Source organism: Cherax quadricarinatus, chromosome 5, assembly GCF_038502225.1.
Source record: "Cherax quadricarinatus isolate ZL_2023a chromosome 5, ASM3850222v1, whole genome shotgun sequence".
Taxonomy (NCBI): domain Eukaryota; kingdom Metazoa; phylum Arthropoda; class Malacostraca; order Decapoda; family Parastacidae; genus Cherax; species Cherax quadricarinatus.
Window position 1 is genome coordinate 77,453,562 of NC_091296.1, and position 12,342 is coordinate 77,465,903.

Consider the following 12,342-nt stretch of genomic DNA (forward strand, 5'->3'; position numbering starts at 1 on the left):
GCTGGCTACCATTCCTCCCACACCTGACTTTCTACAAATAAATACGACTCACCTTTCACCCCATTAAGACTACAAATATTGTAATGGGTGTACTGTGTGTGTATTTTACTTTTTATTGTTTTTAATGACTAGTTCTATTGCTAACTTAATATATGTTAGTGTAAACTTGTTATCTGGCATTTATATGCAGTTATAAGTGGAAAAAATGGTGTTCCACTTTCCAGCGATGTCCATTTTCCGGCAGTAGCCTGGAACCTAACCTTCCATATAAGTGGGGCCCTACTGTATATACATACATACAGTAGGACCCCACTTACATGGCAGGTTAGGTTCCAGGCTATCGTCGGAAAATGAACTTCACCAGATAGGAGAACCCCATTTTTTCCACTTACAAATGCATATAAATGCCAGATGACAAGTTTACACTAGCACATATTAAGTTAGCAATAGAACTAGGCATTAAAAACAATAAAAAGTAAAATTCGCACATAGTACACTCGTTACTAGGCAGTAAGTTAGTAGACAGCAACTGCCCAGAGAGGTACTACCGTACTGCCAAGTGAGTGTAAAATGAAAGCCTGTAATTGCTTTGCACAATGGTAGGATTGTTTGTGTCTTTTTTCTGTCTCACATACGTACATGCAAGATTTCAGGTACATCTTGCTACTTCTACTTACACTTAGGTCACACTACACATGCATGTACAAGCATGTGTAGTTCTTGTTCTTGTTTATTTCCTCTTATCTCCATGGGAAAGTGGAACAGGATTCTTCCTCTGTAAACCATGTGTGTCATAACAGGCGACTAACATGCTGGGAGCAAGGGGCTAGTAACCCCTTCTGTTTATTACTAAAGTTAAAAAGAGAAACTTTTGTTTTTCTTTTTGGGCCACCCTGCCTTGGTGGGATATGGCCGGTTTGTTGAAAGAGGAAGACTATATATATATATGTATATATTAACAGAAAAATATTGTAGACACATGATTGATGGAGTGGTATGTTCCATATACCAAATAGTAATGCATTTCCTAATCTTATCCTAAATTTCAGCTGTTTTCTGTGTGTTTGTGGTATTCTGATGAGTATGTGTGGTATGCCACTGTCATTGTAGTGACATCTGTGGTGTCTCTCATATCTGAAGTATATCAGATGCATCGCAACCAAGTGGCACTCAGCAGGACAATACAGACAGCTGACACTGTACAGGTCAGTATTATGGTTGTTAATGTAGGAATTATCATTGATTTTAGCATCAGATAAAACATACAAGATTAGCACTAGGAGAGGCATATAACACCAAGACAGTAGAATCTTAATACAGTAAGTCAAACCAGGATGTTTTGAAGATCTGTTCTTTTTGCCTTTTATCACATTTACCATTTTCCACCAAGGTAGATTGTTAAGAAAAATATCACATCCACCATCGTTTATCGTTCAGTAATTGTCTTGAGTGACGGTGAAATTCTCTTTACTCAAATTGCATTATTTTGATAGAAATGATGTAAAATTGAGAAGAAGGGTAAAGATCTGCTTGTCTTACAACAGTCAGTCATTCTTGTCAACATATTGGTAACATTAATTGTAGATTACTTGGTTCAGGTGAATCAAGCATTTGTCTTTTGTCTGAAAGTAAAACTGCCAGAGAATATAGAAGTGTTTCTTTAAGGATTGAAGTGTTTTACAGGTACTAAAGCAGCTTGAGGTATTTCTATGAGGTGTTTCTTTGGGGTACACTCATTGACTTGTGGTATACCTTTAACCCATTCATGGTTGGGACCCCTACACTCGAACTTGCTCTCAGGGTTGGAAAATTAAAAAAAAAAAAATGCTATTTTTCTTATGAAGTGGTAGAGAATCATTTTCTGAAGGTAATAAAATGAAAAATACCAAAGTTGATGGAAAATTGATGAAATTATGCTTTTGTAAATTTTGTTGTATCAACAATATTTATGCATCGGCAATTTTGCCCACTTTGAGTCCGATTTTAGGCCAATTACGTTATTCCAGTAGACCAAATTCTTAACTATTTTGCTACCATGCCTTCCATTTTATTGATTGAGTACAAGAAATTGCCCATTCAGCTATTTTAACTACCCAATAAAGTCATCAGAAATTGATAATTTGGCCAATTTTGCACAAAATTCAAGAAATACCAATTTCAAAATAGGGTGCAGAATACACAACGCAGACATTCCTGGCACTAAAATAACATTTCTTCTGTTCATTAGTTACATCCCCAGGCTTCTCCAGCATCACACATGAATTCCATGTAGAATTTTTATTCACACACAAAAAAAAAAAAAAAAAAAATTACTGTTATGCAGACTAGTGCATTATTCTAATAATTGCATACATAATGTCAGTGCATTCATAAAAGTGTATTAGAATGGACAGATGGGCACATATTGGACGAGTGACATCAAATACAAAACACCAATATGAAAAACAGTACAGAATGGGTCACATAACCAGAGACCAAACAAAACGTTACTCGTCAATCCTAACCAGCCTGATAAGAAGGGCAAAAAAATTGTATTATGAGAACAGATTATCCAACTTACGAGGTGATATAAAAAAGACCTGGAAAACACTATCTGAAATTCTGGGAACAAAAAAGATATCACGAAATAGCGAAATAAAATTAGCAAAATCAGATGAACCCCAACTCCCACCAACAGAAACAGCAAACAGACTCAATGATTTCTTCTCCACTATAGGACAAAACCTTGCCCATAAAATCCCAAGCTCAGATACTCCCCACCAAATAACTACCTCACCGGCAACTACCCGAACACACTGTTCCTAGTCTCCGACTAACCCATCACGAAGTCTCCTTATTATCAATGCACTAAAAAACAAGGCAGGAGATTTAAGTACCTTACCACCCTTTATATATAAAAATAAAAAAGTGTCACAAGTGCTATCTCCAATCATTGCAACACTCTTTAACAAATCCATTGAATCCTCCACCTTCCCTACAGTACTCAAAATAGCAAGGGTCACCTCCGATCCACAAAGGAGGAGACCAAACAGAGTTGAATAACTATAGGCCAATATCCAACTTACACCCTCTCTCAAAAATCTTTGAAAAACTAATTCATAAACGAATCTACTCCTACCTTATCTCCCAAAACATACTCAACCCCTGCCAATTTGGATTCAGGCCTAATAAAAATACTAATGATGCTATTATACACATGCTAGAACATATATACACTGCAATAGAGAAAAAGAAGTCCCACCTAGGGGATCTTCATTGACTTACGTAAAGCTTTTGATACAGTTGACCATGACTTGCTCCACGTAAATTGTCACACTATGGTATAAGAGGGCACTCCTCAATTACCTCAAGTCATACCTCAGCAACAGAAGCCAATATGTGTATGCTAAATGGGGCAAACTCTTCTGCGCAACCAATTACAGTTGGTGTCCCACAGGGAAGTGTCCTTGGCCCTCTTCTCTTTCTCCTATACATAAATGACCTTCCAAATGCTTCGCAATTACTCAAACCCACACTATTTGCAGATGACACTACATACGTCTTCTCTCACCCGAGCCCAGTCACACTAGCCAATACTGTAAAATACCGAATTACAGAAAATATCTACCTGGATGAGGACTAACAAACTTACACTAAACTTTGACAAAACCTACTTCATTCAGTTTGGTAACAGAGCTACAGATGTCCCTCTTAACATAATGATAAACGGATCACCTATCACAAAGCTAACAGAGGGAAAATTCTTAGGAATCCACCTTGATAATAGACTCAAATTTCATACACATATACAACAAATTTCTAAGAAAATTTCCAAGACTGTAGGCATACTATCGAAGATACGGTACTATGTTCCACAGTCAGCCCTCCTGGCCCTATATCACTCTCTTATTTACCCCTATCTCACCTATGGAATTTGTGCATGGGGCTCAACAACAGTTAACCATCTCAGACCACTAATTACCCAACAAAAGGCTGCAGTTAGAATGATAACAAATTCTCACTACAGGCAGCACACTCCACCAATATTCAATACACTAAACCTACTCACCATACAAAACATCCATACTTATTACTGCACCTATTACATACATAGAACACTTAACTCTGATATTAACCCTCCACTCAAACATCTCCTTGCCAACCTCAACAGAACACATGACCATAACACAAGGCACAGATCACTCTTTGATGTTCCTCGTGTTCATCTCACACTATGCAAAAACTCAATGCACATAAAAGGCCCTAAAATCTGGAATTCATTACCTGTAAATATAAAAGAAACACTACCTGTTTATAAATTCAAGTCTCTACTCAAAGATCACTTACTCACCCAAAACCAAATAAATACTGAATAACTGAACCTTATAAATTGTATATCTTAAATGTTTCTCACAATTATATCACATAAATGTTAAACCTAAAACCCAATCTAACTTTATTATTTTTTAAATACACTACCTAACAGAATCCTTCATATGACCTGTCTTTGTAATACTCACTTGTGCTTTATAGTAATCTGTTTACATTAATGTTTTATCACTGACTTCATCATTGCTTAGTTAATCTTAAGTTAATTTTAAGCCAGCCCGTAATGCTTTGCATAGTATAAGTGGCTTTGGCATACTGCTCTTATCTGTATTTTTTTTGTACCTCTGTATGTGTGCACAAATTTATAATAAATAAATAAATAAATAAATTTGTGTACTCTGTAATATTGGCAAAATTTGAACATTTCTGCTACTTTCAGCTCAATTTTTAGCTTCTTGCAGTCCTGAAACCAATTAAAATCATCTATAGTTCTGTAACATGTTTTTCCATTCTATCAAGTGAGACCAAGATACCAAGAATACATCCATGAAAACCATACGAACTATTACAACCCAGGAATCCAAATGGCCTGTTATCCCGGGTGTAATGGGAGCAAAATAACCACAGCAGAAAAAGTTTAGACTTATATTATCCTTCACCAATTTAGAACAGCAATATGTACACTATGTACAGTGATAAGTATAGTGCACTCCACGGTAAGCAAGGCAGAATAGAAGCCACAAGATAGCAGACCATGCTTCAACCAGCTCTAGAATGGGAATGACAATTGCAGACAGGAGAGCGGTACCCACATAACCTCTGCGATTGCCAAAACCATCTTCTTATTGGCTAGAACCTGGTCACTAGTTGAACGACGGGGCCCCATCATCAACTCTTAGCAACCTGGTTCGCTGGTTGGGGGGAGATAGCCTGTAAATGAGGGTGTGTACATGCACCGAATAAAGGTTACGTACTCTTTGCATGCCACACCCCCACCCCGAGAAGGCTCAGGATTAGGCTGCCACCTCCCAGTGGCAACCGTGCCGCCATGGCACAAAATAATGGGACCGCCTTTCCTCTCCACCATCCAACTCTTAGATAGAGCTCAGCTTTTTCTCGTGACCAAAAGCCAAACCCTAAACTTAGAGCGAGACAGCAGTCAGACAGCATAGCATAGGTCCAAGATACAGGCGGACGGTAGCCCCCATCCCCTCACTAAAAAAAAACCCCACATCAGGGGATAAAAAAAAAGAGCGTGAAAAGGGGTTACCACAAATAACATCCTAACCTAAATAAATAAAAATATTAGACTCTAGATAAAGAGTCTGCCAACATATTTTCTTTGCCGGCAATATATTTAATGGAAATATTATAGGGCTGCAGCCTTAGCATCCAGCGCATGAGCCTTGTGTTGTGGTTCTTCATGGCTTGGAGATATACTAGAGGATTGTGATCACTGTAGACTGTGACCACCTGCGATGTCTGGCCCACATAAACATCGAAATGCTCCAAAGCCAGTACCAGCGCGAGGGCTTCTTTTTCAATGGTAGAGTAAGCCCTCTGATGTGGCTGGAACTTGGCTGAAAAGTATGCTACAGGCTGCAACTCCTCATTCTCGTTTTGTAATAGTACTGCCCCAACCCCAGACTCACAAGCATCAACCTGTAATCAAAAAGGTTTGGAGAAGTCTGGAGACAAGAGAATGGGTGCAGTACACAGTAATCTTTTTGCTTTATTAAAAGCAGTGTTACAGTCTGAGGTCCAATTAAAGGGAACTTTGTGACTGGTAAGAGGGGCTACAATATCTGAGAAATTCTTACAGTATCTTCTGTAAAATCCTATCATGCCTAGGAAACGTTGAAGAGATTTCCTATCATGAGGAACTGGATAATCTTTAATAGCAAAAAGTTTAGCAAGTTTAGGTGCAACTTTACCACTACCTACTTCATGGCCTAGAAAAGTGATAGTGGCCTGGCCAAAGGAAGATTTAGATAAATTAACTGTTAAATGGGAACTCTTAAAGGTCTCAAAAAGAGCCTTAAGTCTAAGTAGGTGTTGATCCCAAGTATCAGACACCACAACAATATCATCTAGGTATGCTGCCATGCCTTCAAGTCCTTTAATAGCCTGATGGATAAGTTTCTGGAATGAAGAGGGGGAATTTTTCATTCCGAAGGGGGTAACTGTGTATTGATAATGACCTCCTGGAATTACGAAGGCAGAGATTTCCTTCGCCTTATCTGTCAAAGGTACCTGATAGTAGCCTTTAAGGAGATCTAACTTGGACACAAAAGTAGCCTTACCCACAAAGTCAATTACATCATCCAGACAAGGAAGAGGGTAAGCATCGGTAATGGTGACCTCGTTCACCTTACGGTAGTCTGTACACATACGAAACCCTCCATCAGCCTCTTCACAAGGATGCACGGTGAAGCCCATGGACTAGATGACTCCTCCACTAAACCATGCTTTAACAAAAATTCTACTTCCTGCTGAAGTAGCCTTTGCTTTTCAGGATTAGCTCTGTAGGGGAAGAGTTTAATTGGTTTAGAGTTTCCCACATCTACATCATGATAACCTAACGTACATTTTTTCGGCACATCCGAAAAAATATTAGGATATGACTGTAGAAGCTCAGTTAAATTTGTTGCTTGGGTTTCAGATAATCCCTCCATTAAAGGGCTAGGATCCTTGAGGAGGACAGAATTTGAAAGTTTAATATTAATTTCAGAGATAGAGTGCAAAGAATCAGAGTCGTCCTCAAGAGGTAGAGGACAGAGTCATTACTGGGACTTTATCTGGTGTATGAAAAGCCTTTATTTGATTAATGTGGTAAGTTTTAGTTTTTGAGGTCTTATCAATGGGAGCTACCACATAATTTACATCAGATAATCTACTTACAATCTGCATAGGTCCCGTAAATCTAGCTTTCAAGGTGTGGCCAGGTATTGGTTCCTGCACCAACAACTTGTCTCCTGGATGGAAGGAGCGGAATTGTGCACTTCTGTCATACCTCTGTTTCATCTTACTTTGAGCTGTCTTTAATTCAAATTCAAATTCAAAGTTTATTCTCTATAAGGATTACAATGTTGATTTTACAGAAATTTGGTTATTGTGTGGTTTACATGTTGTAAAATAGTGATTACAGAGTGTACCACTAGAACGCTTAGCATGGCTAGGCATTTCGAGCAGACTTAGTTTTATTCTTAATTGTAAAATATTACAAATTATGAGGTAAGTTGGTATTATGGCTAAGTGACTAAATACTAGTTTGTGAGTTTAGCAATGTGAATGCTTTTGTTTTGGCACAGTACATAGTTTCAGTATTGGAGTATCACAGGATTCATTATTTTAAGATTGAGATTAATATTTCTGTTTATGGTCAAATGAGTGAGTGAGTGTAAGTGTGAACCACCAGGTGGTATTCGTGTAGTTAGTTGATGGGGTGTATCAGGGAGATAAGATGTTTTCTAATGGTAGTTTTGAAGGTGATGAATGTGTCTGCAGTTCTAGAGTTCTCAGGTAGGGTATTCCAGATTTTAGGGCCTTTGACATACATTGAATTTTTGTAAAGGTTTAGTCGGACACGGGGAATGTCGTAGAGATGTTTGTGTCTGGTGTTATGCCTGTGGGTTCTGTCACAACTATCAAGAAAGCATTTTAGGTCAAAGTTGATATTAGAGTTTAAGGCCCTGTAGATGTAGATTGCACAGTAGTAAGTGTGGATGTACTGAACAGGGAGTAAGTTTAGGTCTATGAAGAGTGGGGGGGTGTGTTGCCAGGGATGGGATTTAGTGATTATTCTTACTGCAGCTTTTTGTTGGGTTATTATTGGCTTTAGGTGTGTTGCTGCAGTTGATTCCCTAGCACAAATAGCATAGGTGAGGTATGGATAAATAAGTGAGTGGTATAGTGTGAGAAGGGCATTTTGCTGCACGTAGTATCGTATCTTGGAGAGGATCCCAACCGTTTTGGATACTTTTTTGGTTATATGCTGGATATGGGTGCTGAAATTCAGGTTGTTGTCAAGGTATAAGCCTAGGAATTTGCCCCCATTATTTCTGGTAATTAGCATGTTGTCAATCTTAATGTTAATTTGTGCATCTCCTGCTCTGCTACCAAACATAATATAGTAGGTTTTGTCAGTGTTAAGCGTAAGTTTATTGGCTGTCATCCAAGTCGATATTTTGATCAGCTCCTCATTCACAATGGTGTTGAGGGTGGCAAGATTAGGGTGAGAGATGACATAAGTCGTGTCGTCAGCAAAGAGAATGGGTTTCAGGTGTTGGGATACGTTTGGAAGGTCATTGATGTATATGAGGAAGAGCAGGGGACCACTGGGCTAACTGACGTGCCACCTGCAACCTTGAAGACGGGTTGTAGAGTGTTGAGCTAACGTCTTCTCCCATCCATCCTTCTTTGAGCACCCGAAGAGGACCTCGTACATTGTGCGCAAAGATCAGCTCAAACAGACTATACCCTGTAGACTCTTGCACCATCTCTCGTACTGAGAACAGCAACAAAGGTAGTGATTCATCCCAGTCTGTAGGAAAGTGCATGCAAAAACTTCTCATCATTGTTTTTAATGTCTGATGGAATCTTTCCAAGGCGCCTTGGGACTGAGGATGATAGGCAGTGGATAAGTTGTGGATTATCCCTAACCTAGTTAATACTTCCCTAAATGCTTTGGCAGTGAAGTTAGTACCTTGATCACTTTGAATAGTTTTAGGAATGCCAAAACAAGATGAAAATTTTGTTAAAGCTTTGAGAATAGCTTTAGTATTAATACTATGCATGGGAATTGCTTCAGGATATCTGGTTACTTTATCCATAATCGTAAATAAATATTGATTTCCCGACTTTGACCTAGGTAGTGGACCTACACAATCTATAATTAAATCTGCAAAAGGTTCTCCATCAGCAGGTATAGGTTGGAGAGGTGCAGGTTTAATGGAATGTCCAGGTTTCCCTACTTGCTGACATTCTCGGCAACACCTAATATGATTCTTCACATCTTTCTTTAATTTTGGCCAATAAAATTCTTTTGTGATTCTATACGAGGTTTTTGTAATTCCTAAGTGACCTCCTAATGACGTATTATGAGCTATATTTAATATTTGAGGTCTAAACTTGGTTGGAACCACTAACCTGTCATACAATTGCCTGCCCTCTATCTCCTTACCAGTCTCAGTGCATATCAAATAATCTTTTTTAACTTCATACTTGACCGGATGACCCAAAGAGGATTTACCCATGGCTGCCTCAAAAGCGAATTTTAAAGAAGGGTCCTTTCGTTGTTCCTCCCGGAAGGACAGTCCCTCGGGCATGGAAACAGAGACATCTGGCAATCCTGCAACCTGGGAATAGGAAGGCTTGATCGGGGTCTGTTCACTTGATTTACGAGGCTCCGGCCGGTGTGCCTCATAAAACAACGTGGCTATTCCGAGATCGGAGTCGTCCAAGGATAGGTCAACATTCTCTCAGACAACCCTTGGGATGTTGCCCGAGTTATGGCCAACACCGGAGAAGAATTAATCATTATAGGTTCAGGACACGAACTAACAGTAGTGATGTTATTACCCAGTAATAACATGGCATCTTTCATGGGAAATCCTTTTGAGACACCTACAGTCAAGTACCCAGTGTAATATTTGCACTGTACATAAATTTTATGCAAAGGAACAGAATATATAGCTCCTCCAAATGCTTCCAATAAAACAGAGGAATTCAAGGAAGTGTTATCTGAAAGGGGTAATATTCCTTCTCTTACAAGTGAGCAATATGCTCCAGTATCTCTAAAGGTCTTTACTTTGGTTGTTTCTGAGTTTTCCTGAAGGGAAATAAGACTCGTGCAATAATAAGGGGCCATACCTTTTTCTACTTCTCTAGGGGACATGTTACTAGGGATATTAGAGATTTTCTCAATGGGTTGGGGTTTATGGGGGCAGTTGGGACGGATGTGACCTACTTTGTTGCAGAGGAAGCAGACGACAGGCTTGCCCTTTACTCCCTGCTGACGTTGCAAATGGTGTCGTTCTGGCTGGTGTCTCTCTGGATACTGTTGTCGAGATGCACCATGAGTAGTTTGCCTCTCCGCAGGTGGACCATTTGTTGAGAAGCGTGGCTCACCAGGTGACTTAGTTGGCTGACGTAGACGTTCTCCCTCCGGCTGGCACTTCATTCTCCAAGGTTGACGATCTCTGCTCATGCCAGGCTGTTGAAAAAAGAGACGGGACCGCTCGGACAAGGAGCGGTTAGTTTCGAAGGTATCAGCCAACCTGGCTGCCTCCAATGCAGTGGTTAAGTCACGATCCTGCAGAAAGACTCGAACCTCTGGTCCCACAGACTCCAGCAGGTTATCAATCAGAATAAGCTGTACCAGCTCCTCAAAGGTAGACACCACTTGCTTTATACCAGCTGGTAAAAGCTTTGGTTTGCTGTCTCACAACGTCCACTAGGGATTGACCAAGCTGCCACCTGCTTAATTTAAAAAGCTTACGGTATTTGGCTGGGATACATGTATATGCTCCCAACACTGTGGTCTTCACTACTTGATAATCAGAAAATTCAGCGTCATTTAATACTGACGTAAATTCCTGTGCCTTACCCAATAATGCTGTATGAACCAATGATGCCCAATGCTGTTCCGGCCACCTCAAGGCTCGAGCCTGATTTTCGAAGCTTTCGAAAATTTTTTCTGGTTCGGCCTCATTGAAGCGGGGAACAAGCTGTACTGCTTTTTGTAAACTAAAATCATTTACAGAATGTGAAAACTGCCTCCTTTCTCTTTCCCTATCAAATTCTTCCCTTGCGAATGCTCTCTGTTCCCTAGTTTGCTCAAGATGATTTTTGCCAGCTCAAGTGCCAAACGACGCTGATTCACCCTGAGACAACCCAGCTGCACTATACTGACCATTTTGCTCCATAGGTGTATCATCTTCCTCCTGCGAGAACATTGTAGTTTTTGCAATAGCTCCCGTAGAGGGAGGAGTCTGATGTGCCATCTTTTCTTCTATAAGTTTGTCAGCAATCAGTGAACACAGTTGCACAGCTGTGAGAGTGCGTTTGTATTTAATGCCAATGGAACGAGTAATTTGCCAACAACGCTGTAGGGACAATTTAGGTAGGTTATGCAAAGTATATGCCGACACCAGACGTCTGACTCATCTAGGTGGCATAAGTTATTCGCTATGCACAGTACGATTGCAGAATACCCCAACGTAACACGTTAATTTGCAGAACACGCTTAGCTATGCACAGTACGATTGCAGAATACGCATACAAGCAAAGCTGACTGCAAAATTCTCCACACCGAACAGGCTAGTAACAACTGACACGCAAAATTTGTAAAGCAATGCCAGACAGCTACACTGTTCTAGAAGATTGACCGTAGCGAAGCGAGCACACCGAACAAGCTAGTAGCGAGATGTTGAACGATCACACAATAGCAAACTGACACGCAAAATTTCTAAAGCGTAGGCAAAGCTAATGCAAAGCCAGACAGCAAGCTGCACAATGTTCCTGCTATGAGCTTCACCCTAAGCTCAACCGTTTCTCTAAGTCCAGCTCCAGCTCTCGGACAGGCTACCCATATTACAACCCAGGAATCCAAATGTCCTGTTATCCCGGGTGTAATGGGAGCAAAATAAACACAGCAGAAAAAGTTTAGACTTATATTATCCTTCACCAATTTAGAACAGCAATATGTACACTATGTACAGTGATAAGTATAGTGCACTCCACAGTAAGCAAGGCAGAATAGAAGCCACAAGATAGCAGACCGTGCTTCAACCAGCTCTAGAATGGGAATGACAATTGCAGACAGGAGAGCGGTACCCACATAACCTCTGCGATTGCCAAAGCCATCTTCTTATTGGCTAGAACCTGGTCACTAGTTGAACGACGGGGCCCCATCATCAACTCTTAGCAACCTGGTTCGCTGGTTGGGGGGAGATAGCCTGTAAATGAGGGTGTGTACATGCGCCGAATAAAGGTTACGTACTCTTTGCATGCCACATGAACATACATCAAAAA

The 12,342-nt window shown here is 40.1% G+C and overlaps 1 protein-coding gene across 1 annotated transcript in view; it reads left to right on the forward strand.

Moving 5' to 3' along the window:
- The window catches only part of LOC128692942 (polyamine-transporting ATPase 13A3), a 147,326-nt gene that overhangs the window by 96,745 nt on the left and 38,239 nt on the right, over window positions 1-12,342 (forward strand). The window contains exon 8 of the mRNA XM_070104671.1: window positions 1,050-1,248. Within this exon, the coding sequence (XP_069960772.1) occupies window positions 1,050-1,248 (199 nt within the window). The remainder of the gene's footprint in view (window positions 1-1,049; window positions 1,249-12,342) is intronic.